The sequence below is a fragment of the Sinohyriopsis cumingii genome, chromosome 17 (assembly GCF_028554795.1).
Source record: "Sinohyriopsis cumingii isolate HCF-2022 chromosome 17, ASM2855479v2, whole genome shotgun sequence".
NCBI lineage: Eukaryota > Metazoa > Mollusca > Bivalvia > Unionida > Unionidae > Sinohyriopsis > Sinohyriopsis cumingii.
In genome coordinates, this window is record NC_142977.1 from 72012885 (window position 1) to 72034815 (window position 21931).

At 33.1% G+C, this 21931-nt stretch overlaps 1 protein-coding gene across 3 annotated transcripts in view; it reads right to left on the minus strand.

Moving 5' to 3' along the window:
- The window catches only part of LOC149779220 (SNARE-associated protein Snapin-like), a 38750-nt gene that overhangs the window by 6885 nt on the left and 9934 nt on the right, over nt 1–21931 (minus strand). The window contains exons 3-4 of one of the 3 annotated variants that reach the window (XM_089939789.1): nt 13771–13889; nt 9845–9958 (exon numbers count right to left, since the gene is read on the minus strand). In XM_089939789.1, coding sequence (XP_089795915.1) covers nt 9866–9958; nt 13771–13889 — 212 coding nt within the window. In that variant the 3' untranslated portion in view covers nt 9845–9865. Of the gene's footprint in view, nt 1–1752; nt 9959–13770; nt 13890–21931 lie in introns of those variants that run through there. The other 2 variants (XM_089939788.1, XM_089939791.1) reach the window with 2 other exon arrangements.

The window sequence follows — 21931 nt, forward strand, 5'->3', positions numbered from 1 at the left end:
TAGCATACTTCGCTGCTGCAAAGACTTTGGATTACCAAGACGGTGAAAGGCCGAAGTGACCTGAATAGGACCAATGCCTTCTACACAACAGCTTCACTTAGATTTTGTCATTACAAAACTGTATTGAAATTCCTAATTTGGCTGTATTGATTCCAATCAATGTTACCAAGTGATACCTTTATAGATCACTCACACATCTCACTGTCCGCATGAGTCAAGTTGGTGCTTGACCAACATGGGTATGTGAGAATGCTTGCCAGTAGCTTTCCGTGGGTCAGTGGTTCTTTCCTTGGTCTACCTGTATTCTTCCTCAACCAAATATACTGGCTGCATTTGTATCTTAATATGGGCTGGAAATGTTGCACTAAACTCCAAAAACACCTCAAACGATTTGGACCAGAACACATCAAAAGGTACATTTTAATCTTGAACATATTTTTGGTACCGAGAAATGCTGAAAAGACATTTCTAACATAATGAATGTACAAACAGTGTTGTGGATCTACAGAAGTTATAAACAAATCATATTTGTTGGCTGTGTTGTTTGGTATGGTGTTGTGGGTATCGAGCTAAAAACACATTTCAGATTTGGTGGCCAATAAAACTATTTTTTAATGGTGGTGTTGGTGTCCTAGATTTTAAAACCTTACAACTACCATGGTCTATGCATTATCATTCTACTTTATTGGTATATTTGGTTCCTGCCTAGCCATTATGGTTGATACCTCTTCAGCTTATGGCATGCTGTCTCCTATCAAATACTAAGAATACTGAATAGTTTGTATTTCTAATAATATACATGTTTCTACATTTAGCACTTGCAGTCTTGAAAAAGTGTTTAGTTATTTAAAGGAACATAATTCAGATTTTAATTCAAGAAAAATGATTTTACTCAGAATGACTACATCCCCAGATAGGGTTTGACAGATTCAATTAGATAGGGTTCGACAGATTCAGACAGATTGGGTTTGACAGATTCAGTTAGATAGGGTTTGACAGATTCAATTAGATAGGGTTTGACAGATTCAATTAGACAGGGTTTGACAAATTCAATTAGCTAGGGTTCAACAGATTCAATTAGATAGGATTTGACAGATTCAATTTAGAATCATTTCAATGCTACATGCTCATGAAATGGAAATATTCTGAATCAAAATGTTTTACAAAAAATTTTAAAATCAGTTTTCTGCTACAAGATAATAAGATGCAAATACTTAAACATTTAAAGCTTGGACAAAATGATATTTATATAATCATTATGATGAAAGAAATAAGCATAATTATCATATTTCATAATTTATGTTCATCCTTTTGAGCCATCTTTCTCAAACCCTCCAAGACATCAGTATTCTCATTACTTTGATAATTTGATAATGTATACATGTTTTTACCTGACAATTATGGTATATGCCTTACCATTCTACTATTGTTCCTACTTAATTATTGTGGTCTATACAATACCATTTTACTTGATATATGGCCCCTACCTATTATGGACTATACATTAGCATTCTACTTTTAATTATATATATGGGTCTTGAACTGACTAGTGAGGTCTATGTCTTAACATTCTACATTATATATGGTCCCTACCAGACTATTAATGTCTACCTTTCCATTCTGCTATGATCCCTATGTCATCAGTGTGGTCTATACATTACCATTCTCTAACCATTATGGTCTATCTATTATCATTATTTATTTCTATCCTTTTAATTACTGATGTGCAACACATGGGAAAAGAAAAGCTGATTATAAGTTTATTTTTTATTGATATTGCACTTAACAAAAACCTTAACATTATAACTGATCTTTCATGCTGCAAGCATATTTATACAAAAACAAGGGCTACAACTGTTATAAATTCATTACAAAAAAAAGAAAATGTTTGCTACCTGGAAGCAAAATGAGTAATATTGACAAGGAAAAAGCATGCATTAATACATAGTAATTAGCCTAGGACTGTTCCAGTAAAACATACATGGGAGTCTGGGACCAAGGAAAGGCACTTATAATGTGGAGTGAATACAATTTAGTGGTTTGTATTGGTTTAACATAATGATTTATCTGAGTACCCTGGCATATATATGTAAAAAAAATTGCCTTCCCTGTGTACCCTACATTTATAAATGGAACAGTCCATAATGGAAGAAGGCCTTCAGTGATTAAATATTTGTATCATTTACAGGCATGCATATCAAAGTTGAAAATGGTAACCTAGTTGTAGCCATAATCTAAAAAGTTCACCCATGGAATTAGATGAAATATCAATACAAAAACTAATGACAATCTATTTAAAATATTGGAACTGGTATACCTAGATTCATCTTTATTCAGCTGATCTTGTTAACGACAATTGGTAGGAACAAAAACAAAGAAAAAGTTGTGTAAAATTAGCAGATATAAGACAAATCATCTGCATGTGGTACCCAAAAAAGTCATCGAGCAAAATGAAATTACTGGTATGTGCAAGAGTCAATACTGTGCAATTGATATTGTCACTTCAAAAGACTTTATAACCAAGGATATAAACTGAATGAATAATCAAAAATGTATTATACATGCATGCTGCTGTCTCACTCACCTTGACAAACTTCTGGGCATATGAAACAATAAAGGAAATATTGAAATGTAGGATGCTTTCCGAAAAAAATTCTTGCAATGCTATGGATTGCAAATGTTTTGAAAATTCTAGTTTCAAGGTTTATATATTGTTGTATCTTTATAAATTGCTAATGGTACACGAGCATTAATTGTCAAATATTGGAAGGTCTTCATTCCAGGGTTCTCTCATAGTTGGTCAAATTTCATTGAGCAGTGATTTTTATTATAGATAACTTTATAATGTTATAATAATGGCAATATCGAACGGTGAACCAGCTCTGACCCAGTAGATCTTCAATGACTTCTCACTGATTTTAAAAGACTTGAACAAGTTTAAAGGATTCATTTCTGTAACCAAACTTGAACTTTCTCTTACTTTGTTTATCAATGCATAAATAGCTACAAAATAAGACAAAATTTAACCATTATTATAATATTTCAGCAGTTAGTAGCAATGCATTGTCATGTGCCAGCTGATCCACTTAATTTGGTCCCATCTACTTATTCATTGGTTTTTAAAAAACATAAAGAACAAAAATGTTAAATTAAACAGTAATATAATCTATTCAGTTATAATATTTTGTTTTCCAAAAAAAATATTTAACAAGTTTGGAAAAAATATTCATGGAGTTTTTCAACAAAGTAAATGAATGTCAAGGAAAAGAATAAGCTTTAAAAAAAATGCAGAGAGGTTTTCTGAGAAACCTCTTAAAATTGGAGATTTTGTAGTTTGTATCAACCATGCCATTCATATTAATTTCAAAGGCCGTCACGCCAGGATACTTTTTTCTCAAACCTGGTCAAATTCTGTTCAAGGTTTTCGATGAAATTCCTTAAAGGGTTTTCTATTTTGAGTTAAAAGGGCCATCCTTAATAGCAGATCTGAATCATCTGTATAAAAATGCCTTCATGTTAAATACTTTGTCAATTGTCTCTCTTATTTTAGTAATGACACACCTGAAACAATACTGAGAGGCCTTCATGCCAGGATACTTCCTCTCATATTTGGTCAAATTCATTTGAACAGTTTTTAAGGTTTTTACCAGTACTAGTAATGACAAACATATCTGCTGGAAGACTAGCATCAGTTTCTGTCATATCTGGTCATATTCTGCTCAGCAATTCTTGAGAAATTATTTAAAGACCTTTTTTTGGGTCTTTTTAGTAATGATGGAGTGTGCGTGTGTGTGACCTGGATTTTTAATGTAGCTTTAACAATTTTCCGGTCATATCACTACAATGTCTGCAGTGTGACAGTTTATAGTGATGTCTAGCACTAGGGTATCATGCCTCAGACATGTAGCATGATGTCCCACCCAGTCACATTATCATGACACCTGGCTGACCAGTCCTAACACTAACCTCTTGATGCTGAGTGCCGAGCAAGGCAGCTGTTAGTACCATTTTTGTAAGTCTTTGTTATGACTCGGCCAGGGATTGAATCCATGACCTCCCGCATCCAAGGCAGATGCTCTAACCACTAAGCCACCAGAGTGGTACAGTAATGATACAGAAATGGCAGATTGTCATCATACAAAGCTCTGAACCAAACTAGGTTGAAATTGGTCTGTCAGATTTTAATAGATGAAACTAGGAACTGTTGGTGAATGGATGGCATGCATCACACAACAGACACGGGTCTATGCCACAAATGTAACTGTATGGTCATAACTTATGAATAGATGGCACACATCACACAACAAACACAGGTCTATGCCACATACCTGACTCTATGAACAGGAAGCTAATAAAACCACAAGTGATTTTGATATTAACATCTTAGATTGTAATTTAGTGTTTGTTCTGCTCTGCAATATTAAGAAAAACTCACTTACCTATTAGAAAATTAATTTACAGTACATTTTACCTCTAAATGTATTACAAAAAGATGTCATCTATTCTCATATATCATTATTACAAGAATATACACATAGAGTAACTCAGCATAAGAAAATAAGGCAAAAATTACTAATGATCGTGTATATACTCGGCCTAGCTGTGCACTTACATCTGAAATCTAATTATATTAGTACCTAACATGTTATTACATGATGTCCTACTTGAACAATATATTAACCGATGCATCTTGAAAACAAAACATTATGGTATTAATCATTATCACAAATATTAAGGCATTATACATTATCACAAATACTAGGACATTATACATTATCACAAACATTAGAACATCATGAATGTGATAAATGAAAAAACCCAACGTATTACAAATATAAATGCATTATATATATCCTATTAACAAGAAAGCATCTGAAAACCATGATAGAATTTTCCTGGACTATAGATTCCATTTCTAAGTAAAATACTATGATTTAATGTTCTCTTACAATGTTCTTATGGCTTCACATTGATTATAGATTCCATTTCTAAGTAAAATGCTATCATGATTTAATGTTCTCTTACAATGTTCTTATGGCAGCATATTGACAATAGATTCCATTTCTAAGTAAAAATGCTATCATGATTTAATGTTCTCTTATAAGGTTCTTATGGTCGCACATTGACAATAGATTCCATTTCTAAGTAAAATGCTACGATTTAACGTTCTCTTACAAGGTTCTTATGGCCGCATATTGACTATAGATTCCATTTCTTAGTAAAATATTATGATTTAATGTTCTCTTACAAAGTTCTTATGGCCTCACATTGACTTTAGATTCAATTTCTAAGTAAAATGCTATGATTTAATGTTCTCTTACAAGGTTCTTATGGCAGCATATTGACTATAGATTCCATTTCTAAGTAAAATGCTATGATTTCACGTTCTATTACAAGGTTTTTATGGCCTCACATTGACTGTAGATTCCATTTCTAAGTAAAATGCTATCATGATTTAATGTTCTCTTATAATGTTCTTATAGCAGCATATTGACATTAGATTCCATTTCTAAGTAAAATACTATGATTTAATGTTCTCTTACAAGGTTCTTATGGCCTCACATTGACTTTAGATTCCATTTCTAAGTAAAATGCTATCATGATTTAATGTTCTCATTAAGATTCTTATGGCCGCATATTGACAATAGATTCCATTTCTAAGTAAGATACTATTATTTAACGTTCTCTTACAAGGTTCTTATGGCAGCATATTGACTATAGATTCCATTTCTAAGTAAAATGCTATGATTTCACGTTCTCTTACAAGGTTTTTATGGCCTCACATTGGAATCTAGATTCCATTTCTAAGTAAAATGCTGTCATGATTTAATGTTCTCTTATAATGTTCTTATAGCAGCATATTGACTATAGATTCCATTTCTAAGTAAAATACTATGATTTAATGTTCTCTTACAATGGTCTTATGGCAGACCTTTAAAATCAGGTGGTTGGGAATAAAAATCTAAAAACTATACTCGAGCAGAATGTTCAGTTTTCCTTGACAAAACCAGCAGAAATTTAGCTGATTAGATTCAATTCTTCTCGAACTATTATTAGTATCACTACTTTGTTGAAGGGGTGCTAAAACATTCTTATATGTACCCAGCACATTTTTCAGCACATAGTCAGAAAGTCTGAAGATATTACTTACATATCCTTAAAGAGACCAATTATTCTTATTTAGCACCACTACTGCCAAATATCAAATAAAATAGCTTTCATATTCTTCATGTAAAATTATTTTCTTTTGACCTGTCTGCCAGATTAGTTCATCTTAGTACACTTCCATTTTCAGCCTCATATTCTGGTATGCTATATAAAGACATTGCATCCGTTTTGGAAACAAACAGATCATAGGAAATATGTTTGCACTCAATAACATTATACTAGAATATCCAAATACGGTTTAGTAACCGTATCTGGAGAGTGAATTACTGTGAGAATCATTTGTTATCCATCATGATGGTCAAAGTACGGTTAGTGTAACCATACCAATGTAATTTACCTTTTATAGGCTTCGTAACTTTATTAGAAAAAGTTCCTGAAAAACTTAAGACTACTTAGATAACAGAGTTTTACTTGCGTCATCTTTTGTTTTGACAAGTTTTAATTGCTCCATTGCAAGTTATAGGATCATATCAGTCTTGACCACGATGAGGCTACAACATCGGAACTGAAATTGTTTCTGCATGGGAAGTTATTCTGACCAAATAAAAATTCTGTTCTGAGGGTTATTTGGTACTGCTTGATTGATGGAATGAAAGAATATAAATTTCTTGGTTAATGTAATGAAAGAATGTAAATTTCAGACCAGAAATGACTTCAGTTTCAAAGAGATTTCAGTTTACTAAAATTTTTATCTTGAACTGCTTTTAGTATACACAGCTTGTTTCACATATCACTTTCATGAAATACACCTGATTAAATTGTAACAAGTCACATTTAATTCCATTTTGCATTGTACTCAGACCTATTCCATGCTATAAACATGTTATGCCTCTGGATAGAAATAGAAAATTTAACCTTTGGGGAATATGCGTTTTGCCATGAAAATATTATCTCTCAGCTTTTATTTCTCCTATTCTTTTAACACATGGGTAAGATTTTATTAATCTAATTTTATGTAACAGTTATCCTTCATCACACAACAAGAGGCATGGTGACTCAGTTTTTAGCCTGATGGTCCCACAACCAAAAGATTCATTTCCAAATACTATGTAACCCTCAAATCAGCCTTGGTCAGCTTACAGGGTGTATCCTTGGGCATGGCACTTTTCTCCAGTTGCCTTGGCACTAAATGACCTAATTGTGTTTCTGCGCCATGAAACTACAAATCAACCAAAATCATCACACAACATAAAACAGCCATTTAATTAGTGCATTGTGGCTCGGACTGGAATTTATGACATATCCATTTTTGTCATTGTCAATTTTTCTAGTGATTTGGATGCAGAACATAAATTATATATTTTACATTTCCTGACTAACCCTGAAATTTTCACTTCAATCCGCAATGTACATATTCCTGCTAAAATTAAAAATATTATAAGGACTATTTTTGTTTTTGTATACTATATACATAGCAGTAGATTGCCTTTTTGTTTTTGTATACTATATACATAGCAGTGGATTGCCTTTTTGTTACTAACCCATATTTATTAAAGTCACCAACTTAATCAATGAAGCAAGCATGCGTATTAGTGTGGACTAAGATAATACAACTCTGAGTCTCATAATGTATGGGCAGGAACTTGCAAAACTTTGCACCTGTCCAAGAAGTATGATCCCTAGTGCGGAAATTATGTCATCACCTACCCATGAAGAATGACCCTTGTGTAGAAATTTCTATAGAAAACCAATAAATATTACTCTGTATTCTTTACATTTACAAAAAAATGTCCCTATTGAAATATCAAATTAACTCAACACAAAATTACAACTGATGCTGTTTTTCTAAAATTATTCCATTAAACTGCATGCAATATAGCTGAAGATAAACAGTATTTATGCCAAACAGTGGAATCATGTTTGCTGGTGTTGTTTGCTCTTTTACAACAGAATCATGTTAGTTGGGTTTATTTGGTGTTTTACAACACAGTCACACAAGAAAAGTACATGTTGTATAAACACGTACCTTGCCCTGGGACTGTCAATAGTAGTCTACCCTGGCAGAATTGATGGCACAATTCAAATTCACACCTCTTAGTCACAAGTTTAAGACACACACACTCGCACACCAAGAATGCATCATATTATCAGGACCCTTACATTTTAGATAACTGACAATTTCAGCTGAAAATTAAGTCTATCTGGTCAAAATTACATTGCATGTTCCAGATCACAAGATCATATTTAATATAAAATATAAAAGAACAGGAGGCACACCATTGTAATGCTTCATTTTATTATTACATACATTGCACATCCTAACATCTGCATTCTCTCCAAAATACTGGCTGATCTTGAGGTTATAACCAATATTCCCTGCATACTGACCTTCGGGTTATAACCAATATTCCCTGGATACTGACCTTGGGGTTACAACCAATGTTCTGTTTATACTGACTGACCTTGGGGTTACAACTAATATTCCCCTGACTGGATATATCAAGTGGAATTACAACTAATATTACCCTGATACTGACTGACCTTTGGGTTACAACCAAAACTACTGTACATAAATCTTGTGTCTTCTTGCTATGACTGAATATATCAAATCTGGTACAACAATAAAATAATTGTAAGGTCTTTGCTACTTTGTTTTTGAATACTTGACCTTTAACCTATCCAGGGACCCAGGGCTTATGGTTAGTTAATTTGCATGTGCGATACAAAAAGTCTTGTGAATTTCCACCCAGTTATTTAGAAGATATGGTAGTGGGTAGGGAGAAGGATGGACAATGGACAGAAAGAGAGTATCAAAATATTCATGTACTTAATGTGAAAGCATTGGGATGATACAAAGCCATTATATTTGTAGATACATAGTTTGACTTTTTATCACACTCAACATAATAAGCCATTATATTTTTAGATACATAGTTTGACTTTTTATCACACTCAACATAATAATGTTGAACACAAAACTCGGAATGTTACCCAGTTCAAGGTTTTATATTTAACAAATACTCATTTCTCAGTTACTTAACAAATCTCATGCATACAAAAACAAGACTTATGGGCAAGCATTTTGTTGGAAGCAGCTGTGATACAAATAAAAATAAATAATCCAAGTACAAAATCTAGGGAATGTCTTACTGTACCAAGAAAAAACAAGCCAGTTGTCCAAGCCAAAAACAATTGCTATATTTTGAACAGTCAATCAAAATACTTGATTGTTTATTTATAAATTTCCATCTTAGAAATACTTTGATGGAGTGACAAAGCATAAATTGGGGGAAATTGTTGGCAAATGGCAGATAACTAGGTCACATGCTAAACTATGTTACGAAACACTGAATCATTTCCACTAATTCAATAAAGTTCTCTTGTGAGTTCATGCATAAATGAAACCAAAACCTGGAAATTCCTTAATTAAACATGAAAATGCTTAATTAAACATGAAAACGTTTAATTAAGCCCAAACTAACTCATCTCAGTTGTCATCATTCCAACAATGTTGTATAATATGTACATGATTTCATTTGGTAAACACAATACAAGTGTGTGCAATTGCAGCTAAATGTAATATTGTTTTTCTCTCACTGATAGAAAGGTTAAAGCATGTTCCAACAATGGGTTAGTAATAATAATTGGCAAATAAAAGAATTCAGAACATAGAAGAAAAAAACATGTTTATATAAAGTTAATCTTTTCTCAGGTTTTTCTGTTGTTTGCCGCTCACTATTGATCTAGCATATCGGATTCATTTAACAGATGCAGGGTTCTGGGGGTCAAGCATCGACTTCCTCCTTGCTGTTTCCTTGGAGACATTGGTATACAACTTATTTAACCGCTCCTGCAATATGAAAACATGGAAAATACATTTTTTCAAACCTGTCCTTGATTTTGATCATTATTTCTAATACTTAAATTTGATCTGAGACCTAGCTGTGATTTAGTTTGATTTCTACATTGTCTTATTGACACTGTATTTTGTGTTTATTAGGAAATTTCTGTCTTTTCACGTTTTTATAGGTTTATGAGTTTGGAAAAGGAATATACAATAAAGCCCCATCACCCCCAATTATGTGGAAAAAATTAAGACACAAGTTTTCAGACTCTCTGTATTAAGGTGGCACTCACAGTTTTGTATTTGTAAAGGGTTAGAATTTTATAGAAAAAGAATTTTCTCTGGTTTCTTCACTGGTTATACAGGCTATTTAAACAAGACCTTGTATATCTTAGGTATTGTACCAAGAACCTTTAATTCCATTTTTTTGGGTGTATGATTGATGGGTGTAATATGGTTTATAGAGTATACAGCTTGGCTTTATTCCAGACACACACCTTTCAAAAAACTGCTAGTTCCACTTGGTCATTTTCACTTCCTGAACTTCTGAGGTAAATTGTAAAAAAGAAAGCAGATAACTTTTTTATACATTTTATATATTTGGTAATTCATTCATTGCATTTTCAGAAGCTAGTATTGTCGAGTTGGGCCAAATTTATTTTCACAATTATAATATGTGCTAAAGATAGTGTACTTTAGACTAAATCAGACTGATTGTTTTAGCATAAGGGAACAGTCATTTTAGTTAGCAGTGTACTTAGATGATCTAATTTCTAAGTACAATATCCAAAGAAATGCCAGCCAAATTACATCAAAGCAGCATAGAGGTAAGCCTAAATTCTCTCCACTGTGCTTGTTTCAAATGCAAACAACTTCACCTTACATATGTCACTCTCTCAAAAGTATATAATAACTGGTGAGCACGCCCTAATGTCTTGTCAATTATGCAAACTGAACTGTTTTACAGCCATTTTGTTAGCAGATTTCTATTTCGTGCAAAAAAGATTGTCAAACAAGACCTGGTATACTGGAAATTGCAGAAAGTATGTTCAGTTAAACAAACTAATTCAAACTCCAACTTAGATATTAGTGCTGTCGTGACCCACCAAGTTATTTCAATAGACTGTGCATCTGTTACTACTTATGAACAAACTTAAGTTCAGGATAACATAGTGGTGCTACTATTAGTGTTCCAAAACAAAAACTAATTCAAACTTTTATGATGCGGCATTTGACATTTTGTTGCTGTTGCATTTGATCCACCTCAAAAATGGAGAACCAAATTTAACTGCAGTTATATATCACATCATTATTTTACTCATAGCAGTAAATATGAAAACATGATGAAACAAAATAATTTATTTGAAACAATTGCATTATCTTTTTTCTTTTATTTCCTTATCTTTTCATTGCTGATTTGGGACAAGCAATAATAGGGACTGAGATACATTCTTTAAGTTGGTAATTTGTCGCTCATCAAACATATCATTGCCATCTCATCATAAAAATGTAACCTTAAAAATGACGAGGATATTCCATTAATTTTCACATTAAATATAATAAAATAAAACATCTTTTATGTTCAAACTGAAACCTTTCCCTCAGTAGGAAGGGAGGATATTTATGATGCCTGAAATAAAATAAAACTAGCAACTTTCTAAAGAGAATAATATCAAGGTAGACTGTGAATTCATCATTTCATGGTTATCACCGTTAATTAAATCAACAAACTGAACCTCACAATGAAATATGAACCAAGCTGGTATTCAGTGTTCTCCCCCAACCCACCCCCTCACCCGAAAGCATGGTACTAATGCAATAACTCTCTTTGATGCCTCAGTTCTGTCCTTCAAAACAAAACATGATATCTGTTTTTAATAACTGGTACAAACCTTATGAATTCAAATAAAAACAAAACATGATATATATTTGTAATAACTGATACTAACCTTATGAAATCAAATAAAAACATGATATATATTTTAATAACTGATACTAACTTTATGAAATCAAATAAAAACATGATATATATTTTTAATAACATACTAACCTTATGAAATCAAATAAAAACAAACATGATATATATTTTTAATAACTGATACTAACCTTATGAAATCAAATAAAAACAAAACATGATATACATTTTTAATAACTGATACTAACCTTATGAAATCAAATAAAAACATGATATACATTTTTAATAACTGATACTAACCTTATGAAATCAAATAAAAACAAAACATGATATACATTTTTAATAACTGATACTAGCCTTATGAAATCAAACAAAATTTGGAAGCTTGACCAAAGTTTGTGCCTTTTTCAAAAGCATTCAATTCCTTGAAAAATGTTAGTCACTATATGAATCACCATTATCAACTGCGAGGGAATGTACTATACTAAATAGATTAATGCATATAATCTTGTTTGATGATTCTAGCTTGAACACTGCTTGAGAAATAAGCTCAGAAAATACAATTTATCTTAAGTCAGTGAAGTATGTCATGAGGTACAGAGCTCGTCAAACTGCATCTTCTTGCCAAGTTTTATGACAACTGGTAGAACAGTATCAGGGAGCAAAAAAAAGCACTCTGTGGACATGAGTTGAACAGATGAATGCCAAATTTAATGAATACGAACAATGTACAAACAATGTATATGTATGCACATGGTTATCTTCCTTAGCCCAGTGTATCCCCTTGGGGTGCACGACTGAGAGTCAAAAATCTCATTGGTGTCAAAACTGGGTAAAAAACAAACTTTGGTATCAAAAATGGGTGTCAAATTAAAAATTTGGGGATCTCTGAAGCACAAATGAGGGTAACGGGAAACACTGCTTAGCCCCGAACCCCTCAAAGTGATAGGTGCTATGAAACCCTCTCCAAACTTTTTCCTAGGATCTATGAAAAATGGGTGAGATGCAGTGAGGCTATACGAATCCAGTGCAATGGGTAGGTATTACAACAGCTGTCCACTACGTTTTTGAGGCACGCTAACATGGGTCAACATCGAAGTCTTGAAACCAAACAGATATGAATTCATTCATAAGTGGTTAAATTTATGTACAGGGTAAAGGGTGGTATGGTCAGTTTGTTCCCACGTAATAATTATTATTCAGTGGGTCTTTAAATTTAGAGTTTCTTGCTACAAACCACAATATACACAAAACTGGTACTTCATGAAAATTGCTTTTATAAAAACCTTTTATGCACATGCTACATGTGTTGTTACAGTAGAGGCAAAGTGATCAAAATGGACAACCCATTTGTAATTACCAGCATTGCATGTGAATATCTCAGAAAAAAGTAAGATCTCATAGAATTTACTAAACTCTCATGAAATATTTGGATCTCACTGTCTGGAACTTGGAAAGTATCACAGGTGTGAAATTGGTTCAATGAAACTTCTGTTTTGAATGAAATCTCCTGATCAAATATAGATCACATAATTTAATATTTCTAAGCAGTCACATATCTTAACTCTTATCAAACAATGTGACATAAATGCTTATACTGTAGTGAAGTAATCAAGGACCTTTTTGGTTTTATACTGCAATGAAGTAATAAGGATCTTTTTGGTTTTATACTGTAACGAAGTAAGCAAGAACCTTTTTTGGTTTTATACTGTAGTGAAGTAATCAAGGCCCTTGGTTTTATACTGTAGTGAAGTAATCAAGGACCTTTCTGGTTTTATACTTTAATGGAGTAATCAAGGCACTTTTTGGTTTTATATTGTAGTGAAGTAATCAAGGACTTTTTTATCTTGATTGTCATTTTTGGACACAATATCATAACACTTTTGTCTATTTTGTGTTTTACCTGGACATTCTGCAAGATGTTATTGATCAGCATGACTCTTCTGCGAGAGTTGTTCAGCTTTTTCACATATGGCTCAAGATCTACTGGTACAGCCTGACTCTCTGATATCCTTCTGAGATCTGTAATCAATTAATAGCTAATATGGATATTGGTAACATGATGCATATGGATACAAACTTGGATACTGCTTGCAAAGATGTCTGTGGATTTACACCTAGATACTGATTATTTATGATGTATCAGGGTACAAACCTGGATACTAGACTATGATGTCTAAAGGTATAAACCTGGATACCATTACATGATGTCTATGGATATAAACCTAGATACTCGTTATATGATGTGTAACGGTTACAGTATAAACCTGGATACCATTAGATGTCTAGGGGTATAAACCCAGATAGGGGTTACATGATATCTAAGGGTATAAATTTGGATACTAGTTATATGATGTCTAATAGTATAAACTTGGATACTGGTTACATGATATCTAACAGTATAAACCTGGATCCTGGTTACATGTCTAAGGGTATAAACCTGGATCCTGGTTACATGTCTAAGGGTATAAACCTGGATCCTGGTTACATGTCTAAGGGTATAAACCTGGATCCTGGTTACATGTCTAAGGGTATAAACCTGAATACTGGTTATATGTCTAACAGTATAAACCTGGATACTGGTTACATGATATATAATGGTATAAACCTGGATACTGGTTACATAATGTCTAATGGTATAAACTTGGATACTGGTTGCCTGATGTCTGATGATATTAATGGCTTTACAAGACATATAATTACTAATTATTTCATGCTCTAAAGTTTAGAAATTGTTAACCAAAAACCAAAATGAATCCTAACAATAGTTGACAAAACAGACAATAAACAGACCAATAACAATACCAATGAGTGATGGCATTACATTGAACCCTGCATTAACACAAAATGTTCAGTAAAACAAGTCATAATTATATCTAAAAAAACAAGACTAAATCCAAAAAAGGCACATACAAGTCTACAAAATATGTTAAATGGTTCTTGAGCTATGCCAGTTACAAGTAACATCCCATGCCAAGATATTAAGTTACATCCCATGTGAAGATATTAAGTTACATCCCATTTGAATGTATTAAGTTACATCCCCTGTGAAGATATTAAAATACATTCCATGTGAAGATATTAAGTTACATCCCATGTGAAGATTATTAAGTTACATTCCATGTAAAGATATTAAGTTACATCCGATGTGAAGATATTAAGTTACATTCCATGTGAAGATATCAAGTTACATCCGATGTGAAGATTATTAAGTTACATTCCATGTGAAGATTATTAAGTTACGTTCTATGTGAAGATATTAAGTTACATCCCCTGTGAAGATATTAAGTTACATCCCTTGTGAAGATATTAAGTTACATCCCTTGTGAAGATATTAAAATACATCTGATGTGAAGATATTAAGTTACATTCCATGTGAAGATTATTAAGTTACATCCCATGTGAAGATTATTAAGTTACATTCCATGTGAAGATATTAAGTTAAATCCGATGTGAAGATATTAAGTTACATTCCATGTGAAGATATCAAGTTACATCCCATGTGAAGATTATTAAGTTACATCCCCTGTGAAGATATTAAGTTACATCCCATGTGAAGATATTAAAATACATTCCATGTATAGTTATTAAGTTACATCCCATGTGAAGATTATTAAGTTACATCTCATGTGAAGATTATTAAGTTACATCTCATGTGAAGATTATTAAGTTACATCCCATGTGAAGATTATTAAGTTAGATCCCATGTGAAGATATTAAGTTAAAGTTTACATGGCATAACTCTACCCAGAATGGAGTCGATGAGACAAACCCATAAAATGTGCATCAGGGTCTATAACCATGTACACACCAAACTGAACTGCATCCGGGTCTACAAGACAATGTACATGCAAACTGAATCACAGCTGGGTCAGATTTACAAAACAATGTACAGTGTATATACCAAACTGAATCACAGGACAATGTACACACACAACTGAATCACATCCAAGTCTATAAAATAATGTATATGTCAAACTGAATAAAATCCAGGTATAGAAGACAATGTTATAAGAATCTGAATCACATCAACGTATACAAGAAAATCTACATACCAAAATGAATCACAGCTAGGTCTATAAGACAATGTAGAAATCAAACTGAATCACAGCTAGGTCTATAAGACAATGTGGAAATCAAACTGAATCACAGCTAGGTCTATAAGACAATGTGGAAATCAAACTGAATGACAGCTAGGTCTATAAGACAATGTGGAAATCAAACTGAATCACAGCTAGGTCTATAAGACAATGTGGAAATCAAACTGAATCACAGCTAGGTCTATAAGACAATGTGGAAATCAAACTGAATCACAGCTAGGTCTATAAGACAATGTAGAAATCAAACTGAATCACAGCTAGGTCTATAAGACAATGTGGAAATCAAACTGAATCACAGCTAGGTCTATAAGACAATGTAGAAATCAAACTGAATCACAGCTAGGTCTATAAGACAATGTGGAAATCAAACTGAATCACAGCTAGGTCTATAAGACAATGTGGAAATCAAACTGAATGACAGCTAGGTCTATAAGACAATGTGGAAATCAAACTGAATCACAGCTAGGTCTATAAGACAATGTGGAAATCAAACTGAATCACAGCTAGGTCTATAAGACAATGTGGAAATCAAACTGAATCACAGCTAGGTCTATAAGACAATGTAGAAATCAAACTGAATCACAGCTAGGTCTATAAGACAATGTGGAAATCAAACTGAATCACAGCTAGGTCTATAAGACAATGTAGAAATCAAACTGAATCACAGCTAGGTCTATAAGACAATGTGGAAATCAAACTGAATCACAGCTAGGTCTATAAGACAATGTGGAAATCAAACTGAATCACAGCTAGGTCTATAAGACAATGTAGAAATCAAACTGAATGACAGCTAGGTCTATAAGACAACGTGGAAATCAAACTGAATCACAGCTAGGTCTATAAGACAATGTAGAAATCAAACTGAATGACAGCTAGGTCTATAAGACAATGTGGAAATCAAACTGAATGACAGCTAGGTCTATAAGACAATGTGAAAATCAAACTGAATCAAAGCTAGGTCTATAAGACAATGTGGAAATCAAACTGAATCACAGCTAGGTCTATAAGACAATGTACAACTCAAACTGAATGACAGCTAGGTCTATAAGACAATGTGGAAATCAAACTGAATGACAGCTAGGTCTATAAGACAATGTGGAAATCAAACTGAATGACAGCTAGGTCTATAAGACAATGTGGAAATCAAACTGAATGACAGCTAGGTCTATAAGACAATGTGGAAATCAAACTGAATCACAGCTAGGTCTATAAGACAATGTGAAAATCAAACTGAATGACAGCTAGGTCTATAAGACAATGTGAAAATCAAACTGAATCACAGCTAGGTATATAAGACAATGTGAAAATCAAACTGAATCACAGCTAGGTCTATAAGACAACATAGAAATCAAACTGAATGACAGCTAGGTCTATAAGACAATGTGGAAATCAAACTGAATCAAAGCTAGGTCTATAAGACAATGTAGAAATTAAACTGAATCACAACTAGGTCTATAAGACAAAGTAGAAATCAAACTGAATCACAATATAATGAATTATTCCCAAAGCTATGCTGTTACAATGACTGTTGCAGTGGAGATTTATGGGCAGTCACTCAATGAAAACTTAACTTGAAAAGATGACACCTTTTAAAAACATATAAATGCATTAAACAATTTACCTGCATCAAATCATGTGTAAGAATGGTACAGCTGTGGCAGTTACAGGAAGTCTGAATTGACAGATGGATGGACAGAAAAGGGGATTACTGGATGAAAAGGCATAACAATACTGTAGCAATATTTGAACTTGAATGAATCATGGGCAGAATGTAAAATGAAGTACTGTATCACGTAATCCCTCTTTACAAAAAAGCTGTCCATCTGGACCATTGAAATGACATGTAATTATTGACAAAAAAGCTGTCCATCTGGGTTCTTAAAATGACACGTAATTAGTGACAAAAAAGTGACCCATCTGGGCTATTAATATGGCGCATGTAATTAGTGACAAAAAAGTGGCCCATCTGGGCCATTAAAATGACACATGTAATTAGTAACAAAAAAGCTGTCCATCTGGGCCATTAAAATGACACATGTAATTAGTGACAAAAAAGCTGTCCATCTGGGCCATAAAAATGACACATGTAATTAGTGACAAAAAAGCTGTCCATCTGGGCTGTTAAAATGACACATGTAATTACTGACAAAAAAGCTGTCCATCTGGGCTGTTAAAATGACACATGTAATTACTGACAAAAAAGCTGTCCATCTGGGCCATTAAAATTACATGTGCAATTAGTGACATCATCTTATATTGAGGCATGCTCCAGTAAGACCATGTCAACATTATGCAGTGTATAAAGTGCATATTATATTAAAAAGCAAAAAATATTCAGTACAGTTAAACTAAGCTAAATTGGTTTACAACAGCCATTTGCAGTCAAACCTGTCTCAACAGTCACCTATATACAGCAGTCACCTGGTCTCAACAATTACCCTAATTTAACTGTTGCAAATGCTCCTATTTAAATGTCTGGTATGTGATAGTCAACTGATTTTCATTCTCAATGGCCAGGTGTTTCCAAAACAAATAATGGTTTCTCAGTGCTTTAATCAGTCATTGGTGTGTATCAAAACTGATTGCTTAATGTATGCAAAAACAAAACTTTTACTTCATGGGAAAGGCATTATTTAGATAGTGGCATATAATGTGAATCGATATGCAAATATTTCTGTATATGCTATTTACTTCCCATTCTTGTCACATTGGCAGTGTAACTCAAAGTTACCATTTTGGCAAAATCAATAGCAAGGAAGCTTTTATCATGATGGGAGAGGGTAGAAGCAATTCATTTTCTGGATGATAGGAAAAGCAGTCATGCTATGGCAGCAGAAATAGGAGTCCCCTTTTGTGCCTGACATGTATAGACATCATCTATTTGCCTGTGAATTAAAACTATGTATCTCTGATGATGATGATAAAAGTTCATCAACCATGCAAATTAAGTATATATATTTTACTGAGAAAAGCAGTGTAAAATAAAGACATGATGAAAGTTGATGTGTAAACATGACATAAAGTAAATTTATGTCCAAACATGAAGACATGATGTAAATTGCAGTTTAAACAAAGAATTGTGATATGAACTAATGTCTAAACATGCCTTATCTTGCCATACTGACGTTGGGTTCTCAACAGACATGAACCCATGCGTTCTGATGCTTAGAATTTAAATTTGAACCATTTCTGATGCATGGAAATTTCAACCTGTGCATTTTTATGAGGCACATTGATTTGAGCTGTAGCACCATTCATAATTACCCTTAATTTGCCTGTTGGTATAATTTCCTATGGAGGGTGTGCTGTGCATTACAAACTGAATGTATGCACCATCAATCAACATAAATTATGCTTGACTATTGTTTACACCTTATCTGCCAATAATATCACACCTATATGAACTGGACAGATAAAACAGGCAACTGGTGTAACACTTAGGTGGGCTTAACTGAATCGAGGTTAGAGTGTTTTGAGATTAACTTTGACATTCCTGAAAGTTTCAGAAAAAGGGATTGAATTATAACTGGATTAAGTTTTAATAATGTTGGCATTTATTTAATTGCTATTTATATGTATAAATTTTTAATTTAAAAGGAAACGAGGCTATACAAGTGGTATATCACTGATACAGCATACATGCTACATACTGTATATATTTTATTTATATCACATACAAATACTTTCCCCTGGAACAGAGTTAAGATATGCAATGGGCAACTGTGTATTGACCGAGTGAATGAACTCCTCACATCCCTGTGAGTGTGTCTGCTAAAAATGTAGTTCCATGTCGTTTCTTGTTGTTCACAATCACATTTGCATATTGAGAAGTTGATTGTTTTCTTTTTTGAGTTTCTATTTTTATTCACAATGACTAAAGCAATATAAATCCCACTTATGATATAAACATGAAATATGGTTTTAATGAAAAAAGTAGCACTACAGACATGGTTAGCTTCTTGCACACTGAATGCTCAGGCATTCATATACTGGCAAATGGAAATTAAAGTGTGGAATAGAAACCAAGCAAAATGATGAACTAACAAGAGGTAATTAAAATATTTTAAATTATTTACAGTTGATCTAAGTCATTATTCTGCTTTAACATTCACTACCAACCATAAAAATCTCTCTCTCTCTCTCACAACGTCATATGAAACAATTGAAAATCCCCAATACTCATATTTTCATGGATTTTCACCCATATCTTCCTATGATGGTCCAGAGAGAGAGAGAGAGAGAGAGAGAGAGAGAGAGAAAAAGGCAGTCTTTTGGACATTTTCATATTTAATAATAATCAAATTTTAGAACATTATAATAGGTTTAAGAAACAACAACATATTAAATACATTACAGTATGTGTGCCTTGTAACCGACAAATTTAAAGTATAGTGTCGACAGGCTATTGCAACTATGTGTCATTGATATTATGAACACTGTAGACAAATCCCAAGGAAAGTGTAAACATACCATTATGATAAACCATATTCTTGTAGGATACTTGGTGCAAGTTCAGTTTTATCGTTTTGATCCTGCTCTAATTGTTTTTCTCTCTCACTCCATATCTCTGCATATTTTGTCCCTTATGCATGAGAGGGGAATGGAAAAAAGAAAGGATGGCGATGAAATTGTGTACCATGTTAAACTCAGAAAATGGGGACTAATAATACTTTGTATTGCTATTTTCATACGTGATTAAGGATTAATGAGTGGAAATTCATCCTAAGTTGATCAAAAGGCCTGCATGTGACAGAATGTTTATATAATCGTATTATAGTGACATGGGCGGATCACAAGGTGATATACCAATAGTATTTGTATATGAATTTGCTTTATACCAACACTTTAAAAGCTGTTATTTTTAATGTATGTGGCATATATATATATATATATATATATATATATATATATATATATATATATATACTGTAAAAACTGCTATAAGCGACCTCTGCTATAAGCAACCACCTGTCATTTCTGATGACAATTGTAATGCATGGATCAATTTTTTAATATATATATACTCTGTTATGGGCGACCACCTGCTGAATGTGACCAGCGACCACGATGTCTTGGCAAAATATGCATTTCGACACTGCTATGAACGACCACATCACAAAAACAAGGCTAAACTCCACTGACCTTTATTTAATCCCTGTAAAAACAACCGTTCATATCATTCTAAATAAAAAATATAAAAAAACAATAGGCTGGCTACCAATGTCTGAATTTGTTTAGCTATGCTCATTGGTTTTTATAGTTTTTGTCATAAACCAGACTAATGTATAGGTAGATTATTTCCAAGTCTGGTTCCCTGCTTCTTATGCCCCCTGCATTGTTCTTCTCTATTTGTACAAGGGTAAGCAATGCAGAAAGCATACAAAGCATTGAACCAGACTAATTATTCCCACACTTAGCCTGCTTCCCGGCCTTATCATAGGACCCGGCATCCTTATGAACTACCATATCGCAAGAACAGACAGACACCACTGACCTATTTGTACTCAGTTGTTACAACGACCGCTTCATTAGTAATGATTGTACTGTTAAAAAACAAACATAACTGAATATTTATTTAAAAAAAGGACTGTTGCTACCTTTGATAGATGCTACAGTCCATTAACCAGGCTAATGCACATGTCATGAATAACAGTTTTAATGTCAAAGTTCATGTAGTGGTTGTGTATATTGTTTGTCTTTAGAGTTAATCCATATTGCCCGAGGTAAATAAGGTCATTGTTTATTAAACCAACAAGAGAGAATCGTTTGCAGGATTCAACTAATTTGTGTTCAAGACTTGTGATGTTTGTTGTTTTTTCCCATGATGTTAAGGGATCCCAATCACAAAGCTGTCATCTGTTCAAGTTGGCGCAACTTTGGTTATAGAGTTAATCCCAGCATGTCATCTTTGAATGAAGTCTTTGACTTTTGTCTCTAAGTAAATGGTTCTGTTTCTGGATGAGA